Consider the following 12606-nt stretch of genomic DNA (forward strand, 5'->3'; position numbering starts at 1 on the left):
TGTCACTCAAGTTGAACATATACAAACTCTGTAAGTTAATTCTTAATGAAAAAATATACTATGAAAATTAAAATTTGTTTTATTATTTTATAAGTACGGAATATAGTTTTCTTAAATATTATTTCACATGCCAAAAATAGCTGTTTGCAAATAAAATCTATTAGACAAGGACAATGTGATAAAATTAGCAGATGGTAGACAGTTGACACTGAGGGAAGTAGCTAGTAATAATTCGGTTGCGAGCCCTCGAAGGTACCAGCGTTGTCATTGCAAGACTAGTTGTAATAATAATAAGCATTGTGCCTACCTTGGGGCTGAAAAATTATGTCATGGGAGTAAAACTTGTAAAAATAAATAAAAAATAATAATGCATTTATTCTATTTTTAAAAATATCTGGGTACTTACATAATTTTTCAAATTGTAGTATTTGAGATTCATGCGCTTATCTGGTTTATAACATCAATTACCTGTGTATTTGGTCATTAACGTGATTATCCAGTTTATAACGATAATTACCTGTATATTTGGTAAATAACGTTAATAACCGGTGAATAACGTTAATTTCCATTTAACATCATTTACCGTAACATATATATATATATATATTCATATATAATTGCCATATGAATAAATAAATTAATAAGCATATAAAAAAATAGAAATTAAATAATATAATTAAGTATATTATTCGGTATCAGTGAATAAGAACTGCAAATTTCTTCGTTTTATTCCTAACATATTAATGACATCCTGAATGAAAGTATCCTTGTTTGCGTTAGGTTAAAATATTTGTAGTACATATATTGTGGTCTTTATAGATTTACCACAAATTATCTGCGATAAATAATTTTACGTATAGGTTATACGGACTACAGAATACGACCCATCTGATGATGTTAATATACGATAACAATGAGTACCTATATTCTTATATTTATTTCATATCTTAAAAGTGATTTCAACAAATAATTTGCCTCGGTAATAAGGTAATATTGTGGTAATATTTTTTTCCAGGGGGGCAAGTGCCCTGTCTTGCTCCCCCCCCAATGGGCGCCCATGCTATTATTGTATTGTAATGAATTAGGAGACAAACTACTCTACGAATACGACGAAATGTCCAGGTCGGTTGCGACGGATATACTGCCTGGGGTTTTAAATTTTTTATAATATTACTTATACATTTTATAGTTCAATAGTTATCTGAGATTACTTATCGTAATCACTTTATTCCTACAAACTGTCAATTTATTAATATATAAATATATAATATCAAATCCATAGCGATTGAAAGCATATTATATTTTCTTATATCGTAATTCAATGCAATCAGTAATTTATGGAAAAACCGCGGCACACCTATTGGATACTCGCGGCAAACCAGTGTGCCGCGGCACCCAGATTGAAAACCTATTACACCTATTATACAATGTATAATATGCGAGCATTTGTCAGACGTCACGGTGCGTTATGATGAAAAGCTAGCGGTTTTTAGTGGCAACACTGGCACCGGAACTTTTGCTAGGCACGCGCACGGTTGACGAGTGTTGGCACCGCCGTAAACAACGTACGGGCATATTAACACATGAGTATAGCAATAATAATACAGGCAATACATACAGCAGTTGTTTACAGAAGAATAATCGTCATATTTATGCGAGATCCTGGTTATCACGATAGAATTAAATACTAATGAGTAATGATCGCGAGCGTTACTCGTATTTGTTGTTAATAGTATAATTGTTAATATTATTCGTTCACATTAAATCAGTAAATCATTGTCATCCGAAGCGGTCCATAGCAGCAGTGTCTTACGTTCATTGCGGTCTACCTGCCGCCCGAATTTGACCGTCTTTCAATGCACCGACAGTAGACGTATTCGTCCGCGCACACCGAGGTAATAACATAGTTGTAGACATTTACGTGCATTTTATCATTATCGGGGCTTATTAGTATTCGGTTGTATCACTTGTATCTAATTTTTCCAAAGTAGTTCCGTTATACGGTAGACGCGAGAGTACGTTACCGGCACTAGGCAAACCAACACCGCCGCCACTGGGTTCGACACTTGCTGTTAACAAGCCATAGATCTCTGTCCGTTGCACACCGTTTTAATGATCTTTATAATCGTTCTCAGTGGCGACTTGTTTGATAAATAATATGTGTAATGTGTATAATAATAATTATATACATTTATTATATACATAATAAATGTTTTGTGGACTCGAAGTCGTGATTGTTATTTTGATCTGGTCCGACGTCGATAATAGCAAATCATAAATACTCTGTGGTTATATTATTGCCATGGTTATTCAATGAGTAGAAGTGGGAGATATGTAATCACTAATAAATGGGATGAAATTGAGAAATTCGATAAGCGTATACCAATAGTACCAAATACCAATTTGGCTTACCATTATTATTGAAAATTGATAACTATTAATCTACTGTCTGTTGTGTCTTTAATCAGTAGCTTGTTCGGTCTGTTGTATGTTTATTGTTTAGTGTTTACTGTTTAGTTACATGTATATTTCTGTTTGGTTCGTATATTGTTGTAGTTTTTACTATGTTATGACGGCTTATAAATCTGTTAATGTTTAAAAATTTAGGAAAGTGTGTAGACATTTAAAAGTTCCAAAAATAATATGACCCAATAGATATTTCTTACTATTCAAGGCCAGTTCTGTAATATATTTTTAACTTTGATAGTTTGATAATCCTTGATGTTGTCCTCATTTTGTTTAAATTGATAAAATATCAAAATAATGTTGAAATGATTTAAATTAAGTAAGTTTTGTTTACTCTTATTTACCAGTCAATTTTAGTATTAATTAACTCTTTGAATTAATTTTAGTAATTTTTACTGAGCTTTATACTTAATCAGTAGAGGCTACCTGGTGGTAACAATTATTTTATGATGCTAAATTTATCATCCTCTTTCACCACTATATAAGTATTATTTTGTTTCGTCAATAAAAAAAAAAAAAAAATGGAGTTGGATTGTTTTCTCACTTACAGCAAGTGTTGTCTTACATCTGTGTTTATCAAAAACAAATTTGCATTGTTATTCATTGTTAAAAAATAAATTATAAATTCAATAACCCATTTTCAAACTAAGTTTAGTTTATTAATTGTGTTTATACATGGGTTTGTGACATTTTATACATTTTAAAATGAGTCATGAGTATTTAAGAAGTTGAATTATTTTACATACCTACCCTTTGTAAATTGAAATATCATAAATATGATGCATGTACAAATACAGATAATCTGCTTATCTTTAATTCTGACAGTTGGTTCACTTATTAAAGCTAATAACACAAAATTGATTTTGTCAATTTACTTTTTTATATGTTATTAGGACATAAATTATATTTAACAAAAAATAGAGTTTCTTATAATATTACTACTAATTACTGAATCATTCAGAAAATTATTTTTAATGTATAGAAATTTTGCAACATGCTATGGTTGTAAATTTATAATATATTTATGATTATTTAAAGAAGACAAAATAAAATAGTTTTCATCTGAGTAGATAATAACTTGTTTTATTTATTTGGACATTGCTGTTTTGTATTATCATTGTAATTATTGCTCACTGCTATTTATTTTCTTAATGAAATTTGATTTATTTATATTTTTACATTTTTAATGTGTATTTTTCGTATACACCATACATATATTAATTGGCACGTTAACCGCCATATGACCGTTGGTGTACATCTGTAATTCTCAAATTTTATACATTTGTGACTGTTGGTGCCCATAGTTCATCATTACTACTACGCCATGTGACTGCCTGGTGACCATAAATTAATTTAGTTTTATATTATTAACTTCTCTATGACGCTATAATAATGCACCAAAATAAGGACTGTGGCGTAGAAGGGATTATTGCAATTTTTTTGATATAGGTATCAATAATATATTATTTTTTTTTCTATTTTTTTAAAATATTTAGTGTATACAAATTTGAAAAACGTTGAAAAATATGTTTGGTGTATAACAAATACTTATTGAATGACCGCTGGCGGTCATATGGCGGTTAATGTGTTAAAATTATTTACTGAAACATACACCCCTCATAATTAATGTGTGTCATAATTAATTTTGTTATATTTTTTATTATAGAGTAAAGTAATAGTAGTATATATTTTTTCATAGCAATTAGTATTTTGGAATAAATTAGGTATAAGCAATCAATTGGTGCCGTTGACGAATTCATAATATAATTTATATTTGATTAAATGTTGTAGTTATTAGTAAGAATTGATATTTACAATAATTATATTTTTAATATATTTTTTTTTTTCCAGAAATATTGACATTTGTTTGAACTTCTTTATAAATTTACCATGGCAGATACAAAAAGATCTAATTTACCAGTATTGAATACAATGTCAATAAATTCATTGGCAAAAACCACTCCTATAAAAAAAATAGTCGTAAAAAATTTAAAAATGAAACCATTGTTGCCAAACAATTATCAGGAACTAACATGGAAAAAGTTACGCGAAGCTGTAATTGCCATACAAACTTCAACTGCTATTCAATATTCCATGGAAGAACTGTATCAAACTGTAGAAAATATGTGTAACTGCAAATTAGGAGCAGCATTGTATAATAATCTTGTTGATCTTAGTGAAACACATGTTAAAAAATTATTATTGAATTTTACTGAAGTTACTAATGATAAAATCATATTTTTAAAAAAAGTAAACCATCATTGGTCATCACATTGTGAACAAATGTTAATGATACGCAGTATATTTCTATATCTAGATCGAACTTATGTACTTCAAAATCCTAATGTTAATTCTATTTGGGATATGGGCTTGAATTTGTTTCGTCATCATATTATGTTGAATACTAATGTTCAGAACCGAGCAGTTGATGGTTTGCTTCTACTCATAGAAAAAGAAAGACAAGGTGATATGGTAGATAAAACATTACTCAAATCATTGCTTAGAATGCTTTCAGATTTAAAAATTTACCAAGATGCTTTTGAAGGAAAGTTCCTACAGGCCACTGAACGTCTCTATTCAACTGAAGGTTCTCGGTTAATGCTTGAACTTGAAGTTTCCGAATACTTGTATCATGTTGAGAAGCGTTTAAGTGAAGAAAACGAACGTCTCATTCATTATTTAGATACATCTACGAAATGGTCTTTAATACACACAGTTGAAAAACAGTTAATAAGTGAACATGTTAGCTCCATATTACAAAAAGGACTAGAACAATTGCTGAATGAGAATAGACTGGACGATCTAAAGTTAATGTATAGCTTACTGACACGTGTGAAAAAAGGACTTACAGAACTCTGTGTAACTTTTAATGGCTACATAAAAAAATATGGACGAACTATTGTTATAGATCCAGAAAAGGATAAGACTATGGTACAGGAATTATTAGATTTTAAAGACAAAATGGACATAATTGTAAAAAAATGTTTTCAAGCAAACGAGAAATTTGGTAACAGTTTAAAAGAAGCATTTGAACATTTTGTTAATCAACGAACAAACAAACCTGCTGAGCTTATTGCCAAATTTGTTGACTCTAAACTTAAAGTTGGCAATAAAGAATCTACAGAAGAAGAGCTGGAAAAACTTTTGGATAAAATTATGGTTCTGTTTCGGTTCATTCATGGCAAAGATGTTTTTGAAGCTTTTTACAAAAAGGATTTAGCTAAAAGATTGTTACTTGGGAAGTCTGCAAGTGTGGATGCTGAAAAAAGTATGCTGTCTAAACTAAAACAAGAATGTGGTGGTGGGTTTACGTCTAAACTTGAAGGTATGTTTAAGGATATGGAGATTAGTAAAGACATAAATGTGGCTTACAAACAGTATTTGGCGCATGTTAAAGATGTTCAACTCTCTGTTATTGACATGACTGTCAATATATTGACTATGGGGCACTGGCCAACCTATGCCGTGACAGAAGTGGCCATGCCCAATCAAATTATTGAATATCAAGACTGTTTTAATAAATTTTACCTAGCTAAGCATAATGGTAGAAAATTACAGTGGCAGCCAACTTTAGGTCATTGTGTATTACGTTCTCAGTTCAAGCAGGGTAATAAAGAGTTGCAGGTTAGTTTGTTTCAAGCAATGGTGCTGTTATTATTTAATGAATATCAAATGCTCCCTTTTAAAGAAATTAAAACTTTGACTAATATGGAAGATACTGAATTGAGGAGAACACTACAGTCATTAGCATGTGGTAAAGCAAGAGTGTTGATGAAGTCTCCCAAAGGACGGGATGTAGGTGATACTGATCAGTTTTCAGTTAATAATGATTTTTATAATAAGCTATATAGAATTAAAATCAACCAAGTGCAAATGAAGGAGACAAATGAAGAGCAAAAGGCAACTGAAGAGCGAGTATATCAGGATAGACAGTATCAAATGGACGCAGCTATTGTGAGGATAATGAAAATGCGCAAGTCACTCATGCATAATCTTTTGATCAGTGAACTATTCAATCAACTCAAGTTTCCTGCCAAGCCAGCTGATTTAAAAAAACGTATAGAATCTCTTATTGACCGAGACTATATGGAAAGAGACAAAGATAATCCTAATCAATATAATTATATTGCATAATTTTTAAATTTGCAAATATGTTGGTTTTTTTTATATTTTTAAATATGTCTATGTATATTTTAAAATTTGTATGTGTGTATATAATGTATTTGTCTATAGAGAAATTACTGGCAAGACAAAATGATTCATAATGAGATCATAATGATTTTCTCTCAATATATTAGTGATATGATTGTCTGATGATAGCAATCTGTATGTTAGAATATAGTACTTATCTTGTTTTTATATTAGTAATTTAATACAGTAATGTTTTATCTTATATAATATGTTTTCTTTTTTCTATTCTATTTTAGCATCTAATCCATTTATATAATTTGGATGTTTTATTTTTGCATAGTTCACTTTTTACTGTGTTTACCTCAAATATAAGGAATACATTTTATTAATGTAAGGAGATCATACATGTTTGTGAATACTATATTTTGTATTGTTAAAATTAAAAAAAAAGCGATAAATTGCTTTTTGTATGCATATTGTAAAGCTGTAAAAATATGAAAAGTTCATAGTTGATTGTATTTTTTTTTTTTTTTATGATCATATATAATTAAATATAGTAGCCTCTTTTTGGTATAATATCAAATGAAAAAAAGTACAATATTTGTAGTAACTAGTAAGTACCTATTTAGCTTAATATTTTTCTATCATTATAAATGTTGTGTTCATTGGATTAAATAATATTTTAAGAATAAATGTAATATAAATGATGTATAAAATATCAAAGTAGGGAAAATCGCAAAATAAATTCAATAATTGTTTCTAATACAATCTGTAAACTATGAAAAAATAAAGTAAAATATATTCAACATTTTAAACAAGCATATTTTCAGCTATGTTTCATTTAAAAAATATTTGTTTAATTTTAATTTTAATAATTGCACATTATAAATGATTACCTATAAACATTTTTTGTTTATCAAGAAATGGTTAGGTACCTACATTAGGTAGTAAAGTTATAAGTACTATAATCAGCGTTTATGTTTTAATTCCAAGAAATATTTTAATGTTACTTCTAGTTAAAATTATTTTCACTTGATCTCTATTTATCTGTATTACCTATTTATTGAATATTTACTTTAATATTTTTGATATTCATTAAAATAAATATACCAACAAACATACGAATATTATACTACAGACTTAGTAAGTAGATACTTTTATAATGTACCTACCAATTCTTGATATTTTATATTTTATTTTATTTACTTAACGAACGGGAATTTTTTTACACAATGTGTATCATTAGTAATTACAATAGGTAGTAAATTTAAGTTCATGTGTGATTAAATATATCTATATAACAATTAATTAAAAAGAAAAAAAATTGAACTGGAATATGAAGGTCCACATTAGCGTTTGTCATTAATTTTCAAAATTCGTTTGCGAGGTACCTAATTTGTGGTGGTATGATGGAAATTAGACGTAAAAACGAGAAGTAGATTTAGTGAAACCTCAAGATACCTACAATGTATCTGCGAAACGAGCTTAATTGAATCAATTTTGTCTTTTGACTGTTCTTTAATTAATCTATTACCAGCATTCGCTTTGCCGAGGATTAAGGAGGAAAGGCCAATCACATTAGTAACAAGTGAAAGGGAAATTTTAAGGGCTGCATCCAAGTTAGGTCCCGAATTTAAAACTGCTACACTAGTTGGGTCCCGGACTTTTATAGGTACTATACTAGTTCGGTCTTAAATTATTTTAGGTACAACACTAGTTCTTGAATATTTTTTGGTAAGTACACTGTACTATACTAACATTTTTCTTTCCATTTTAACAGACTTAGAACTGTCTATGATCTATTTAGATCACAGGTATGGTTAAAAATGTTTTTTTGAAAATATTAAGAATGTTAAAAACCAAGTATAAAAATACATATAATATAAATTAGCCATATAGGTGTGTAACGATTGTCGTCTATCGACATCGTACATTATTCCTTAAGTAGGGCACACGTTATTAAAATGCTGAGTGTGAGGAATGGCAAGCGGGGCCGACTGCTGACCTAAGGCTTTTAGGCAGCAGTTTAAGGTATATAATAAAGACGAATACGTGTAGTGTAGGAGAGTGTGTGCGAGGAGTGTGTGTGCGACACCAGGAGCAGACAGACGACCAGAAGACTCCTCAACGATCCGTGCAGCCATCCACCATCCACACTCACGGCTTGTCAATCTACCCGGATCGGTAACCTTCATTCTATTATATAAATCTTAAATTATCTGTTAAATATACGTTACATTTTATACAATTGTGCTTTACTTAAATAAGGTAACCCTGATCTAGTATATTAATATTACACACCGAGGTCGAGTCCCCGAGACCTCGTTAATCAAAACATAACTTTATAGGCAAGACGCGAGAGCGTCGCAAACATCCATGTGAAGAGGGGACGTTACAGGTGTAAGTGAAAAAATATTAAAAATTCTTAATAATATCTTTAATATTTTTTCACTTACTTATATGGCTATATTTTAAGTATAGCTTTTAACAGACTTATCCTAAGTATGTTAAAATGAGAATGAAAGTGTTAGTATAGTATAGGACTTACCAAAAAATATTCAGGAACTAGTGTAATACCCACCTAAAATAATTCAGGACCGAACTAGTGTAGTACCTATAAAAATCCGGGATCCAACTAGTACACTACCTGTGATTAGCCCCTAGTGCTCGGATGCGCCGATTTTAAGATATAATAAAAAAAAAAAAAAACTTTTTATTCTCAACTAAGTACTGTATAGTATATCGTCTCTATAGCTCTATAGCTGTATGGGGATCCTATACAATATAACCTTACTTCAGTATTCGCCAAAATGAGCACAATAGGTATAGAATTTTAAATCCTTCCACTTAGGTAGGTATCAATATATGTTTGAACCATAACATTTTAGACGATACTTGGGTAGGTACCTTTCTACTATTATTGTTACGACTTAAGTGTACTAGGTATATTAATATATTTAGTAATTTGGCTCTCATACGAGTAAAAAAATATATTTTCAGATCTCTACTATCTAATATTGAAATCTTATTTAGACAATAGGTAGTTTTTTTAATGTCCGCACAACCTAACTAACACTTTGGGTTTTTAGCTTTCACCTACTGTCGCATCGACCGTTATTTTAGCGATGTGTGCTAGTCATGGGCTGCGGGGGAAGGGGATTAACCAATTTGCGTCTACTTTATTTATTTTGAGGAGACTCGGTCAATCCTGTCAATTCTAAATATTCCAACTATTGGTCCAGTAGGTCTCTGAAAATTAATTTTGCAACTATATTACCTTCTATTAAAAAACCTATTTTAATACTTAACAATAAAATATATGATACACCTAAATTGTTATTACTTATAATTTTATGATAATAATACACACACCGCTGTATAATAATATATTATTGTCACACTGAACACGTTTTTATAAAATATTGATATTTTTGATTTATGTACGTTGTTGCGCTTACTTGAACCGGTGTATGTTTTTTTGTGTGTAGTCTGTTGAGTTGACGGCGGTCACCATGAGCACGAAAAGTGAGGACGAAATCGAATAGAAAATTATGTCGGATAACCATTCGCGAAGTGGACTGATCAATCGGTTTTTCATGTCTATTACCAAAACTAACTGGACGATTGCGCCGAACGCTAATAGACATCTGATCGCCGTAACGTAAGTTCCGAAACGCATAAATGCTTCTTTGTTCATTTTTGCCTTCGTTCCTAAAATTGTGGGTAGGTATCTTAATGTTTTTCAGTATTTACGTAAGTATCTAATTAAATGATATCAAGGTATGTATTATATGCGCGTGCTCGTGTATTTTGAAAAACTGACAGGATAAGATTGAATCTTATTGAAGCATATCGTAGGAGACTGATTTAATATTTTATTTTATAGATGGCGACCATAATGTAGTAACTAGGTAACCCACAATTATAGTTACTCACCAGTCACCACTTCACCAGCTATGTCAGCTGTCAGAATAACGTTTATTATTTTTACCCGCACTTACTCAATGAGGTAAAACCGATGTACAGTGTACAAATTTCTCATAGGTAAGTACCTATATTTTAGCTTAACTATGATAATTATAAAATGTTCTCAACTTATCAGTTATAAATTAACAATATAAATTAACTGTTATTCAATATAATAAACGTAATAAATATAGATAGATACAATATTACAACACGTAGGTAGGTATTAAGTGGTATTTTTTTTAATATTCAAGTTATTAAAGCTACAACCTATTAATTTTTTGTAACTTATTAATAAAAACCAATTTAAGAACTTAGTTTCTTAAGTATTATTCAACTTATAACTAAGTACCATTTAAAATTTAAACGAGTAGCTAATTAAAATATTTGAAAAGGCGATGCAAGACTAACTATACTTCCTTTTTAAATTTTTTAATAGGTTAAAACCTAAATCTAGAATCTATGTATATGTAACGGAACTTTAAGTTAGATTTTACCTACCTATTTGTTGTAAATTTTAGCTGAATTCTAATTATCTTAAATACTGAACATTAATAAGAATACCAATAATAATTATTTAAGCTTTTGTTTTACTATAACTTTTGCAAAATATTATTCTATTTAGTCTAATTAAGTAGGTACCTATATAGTTGAGAATAATATGATGTTTAATTTTGTATCCACAGTATAAGATAACATATAATGTAACAAATAATTGTATTATTTTAGTTTTCGATGGGATAAAGAAAAGATAATAGTGGTGTACTGGTGTAAGATGAGTACTGAATAATATGGTTAATAAAAAGTTTATAAGTATTTTTTTCCAAAGTAGGTAAGTAGTACCTTTATGAATCTATATATTTTAATAAAGAAAAATTCAGGATTCCGTACTGGGATCATTCAAACTTCAAAAATGGTAGGTACCTATATCAAAATATAACTATTTTATTTATAGTATAAAAAAAGTTCGAAAACAAAAACAAATTATGTTACAATGAAGTAAAATATAGCTGATTTTATCAATAAACAACAAATAATTGAATTAAAAAATTGTTTCTCTTCAACGAGCAGAGTTTCAACTTTCAAGTGGAGGTACAACCCTTAATTGGAATAATAATGCATTTAATTATTTTAAAGTAGGTATACACAAAATAATATTTGAAACTAATTTACCATAGTCCATAATACAGAAAAATGAAAATATTGTTCTCCGTTAAGGGTTCAGAATGTAACACTACACATTCTACCTACTAAAAATTACAATTACACATAAGAAATATTAGGAAGTAGAACAAGAACATAGCTTACATAGTTAATTAGTATTACGAAGACAATGCATTTTATAATTGACATGTTTACGGGTTGTGACATTGATGGGTAACAATGTAACATAGGCATAGTAACACAGAAACACAATGTTAGGATTCGTTATTCTCTCGTTGGTAAAATTGGGTTATACGTTAGAGAATGTTGTATTGTTGTGAATAAAAATGAATATTGTAGGTATCAAGTATCATTCAAATAAAAATTAAAAGTGTATTGTGTATTTTAAGTACACAGATAATCAGTGATGTATTGCTAAAAATATAAACCGTGGGTATACCGTATACGCCTTATTCATGTAGATATTTATAATGCAGAGATCAAACTATAACTTTTATTTCTTTTAACAATATACTACATTAAAAACAATAAATTATTTTATCTATTAATATTTTAATATTACAAATATTCTACATTTTAAATTTTTTGTTTAAAATGCAATCTTTTTATACACATTGGAATCATATTGTGATACTATAAAAAAAAAGTATTATACAATCGACTATCGAGACATCATAGTTACAAGGCTATTGATGTATTATATTTATCTACAACTATTATAATATGATTCTTGATATATTATTTAAAATTGTTACATAGAATATACGATAAATATGGTCGTATACCTGTGTATTATTAATTTGTAATAAGCTATAGGGCATGGCCGTTTTCGACTAAAATCGTATGCTTCCCTTTTTGACCAAAACAACATTTTATATA

General features: G+C 29.2%; 1 protein-coding gene and 1 long non-coding RNA gene across 2 annotated transcripts; both read left to right on the plus strand.

Moving 5' to 3' along the window:
• The first annotated feature begins 1618 nt into the window (after positions 1-1618).
• LOC112593215 (cullin-4B) lies at positions 1619-6864 on the plus strand. The gene is made up of 2 exons (XM_025337565.1): positions 1619-1895; positions 4318-6864. Exon 2 carries the CDS (start codon positions 4357-4359, stop codon positions 6598-6600), a length of 2244 nt encoding a protein of 747 aa, XP_025193350.1. The 5' UTR covers positions 1619-1895; positions 4318-4356; the 3' UTR covers positions 6601-6864.
• Positions 6865-10003: 3139 nt separating this feature from the next.
• On the plus strand, positions 10004-11473 carry LOC112593310. Its single transcript, XR_003114596.1, has 3 exons — positions 10004-10258; positions 10484-10641; positions 11293-11473. It is a non-coding gene; the product is annotated as an uncharacterized LOC112593310 (long non-coding RNA).
• Positions 11474-12606: the final 1133 nt, after the last annotated feature.

The sequence above is a fragment of the Melanaphis sacchari genome, unplaced genomic scaffold (genome assembly GCF_002803265.2).
Source record: "Melanaphis sacchari strain LSU unplaced genomic scaffold, SCAv2.0 Contig1_pilon_pilon, whole genome shotgun sequence".
NCBI lineage: Eukaryota > Metazoa > Arthropoda > Insecta > Hemiptera > Aphididae > Melanaphis > Melanaphis sacchari.

Coding starts and splice junctions, on each gene's coding strand:
- LOC112593215 (XM_025337565.1), top strand. CDS start 4,357: ATGGCAGATACAAAAAGATCTAATTTACCAGTATTGAATACAATGTCA.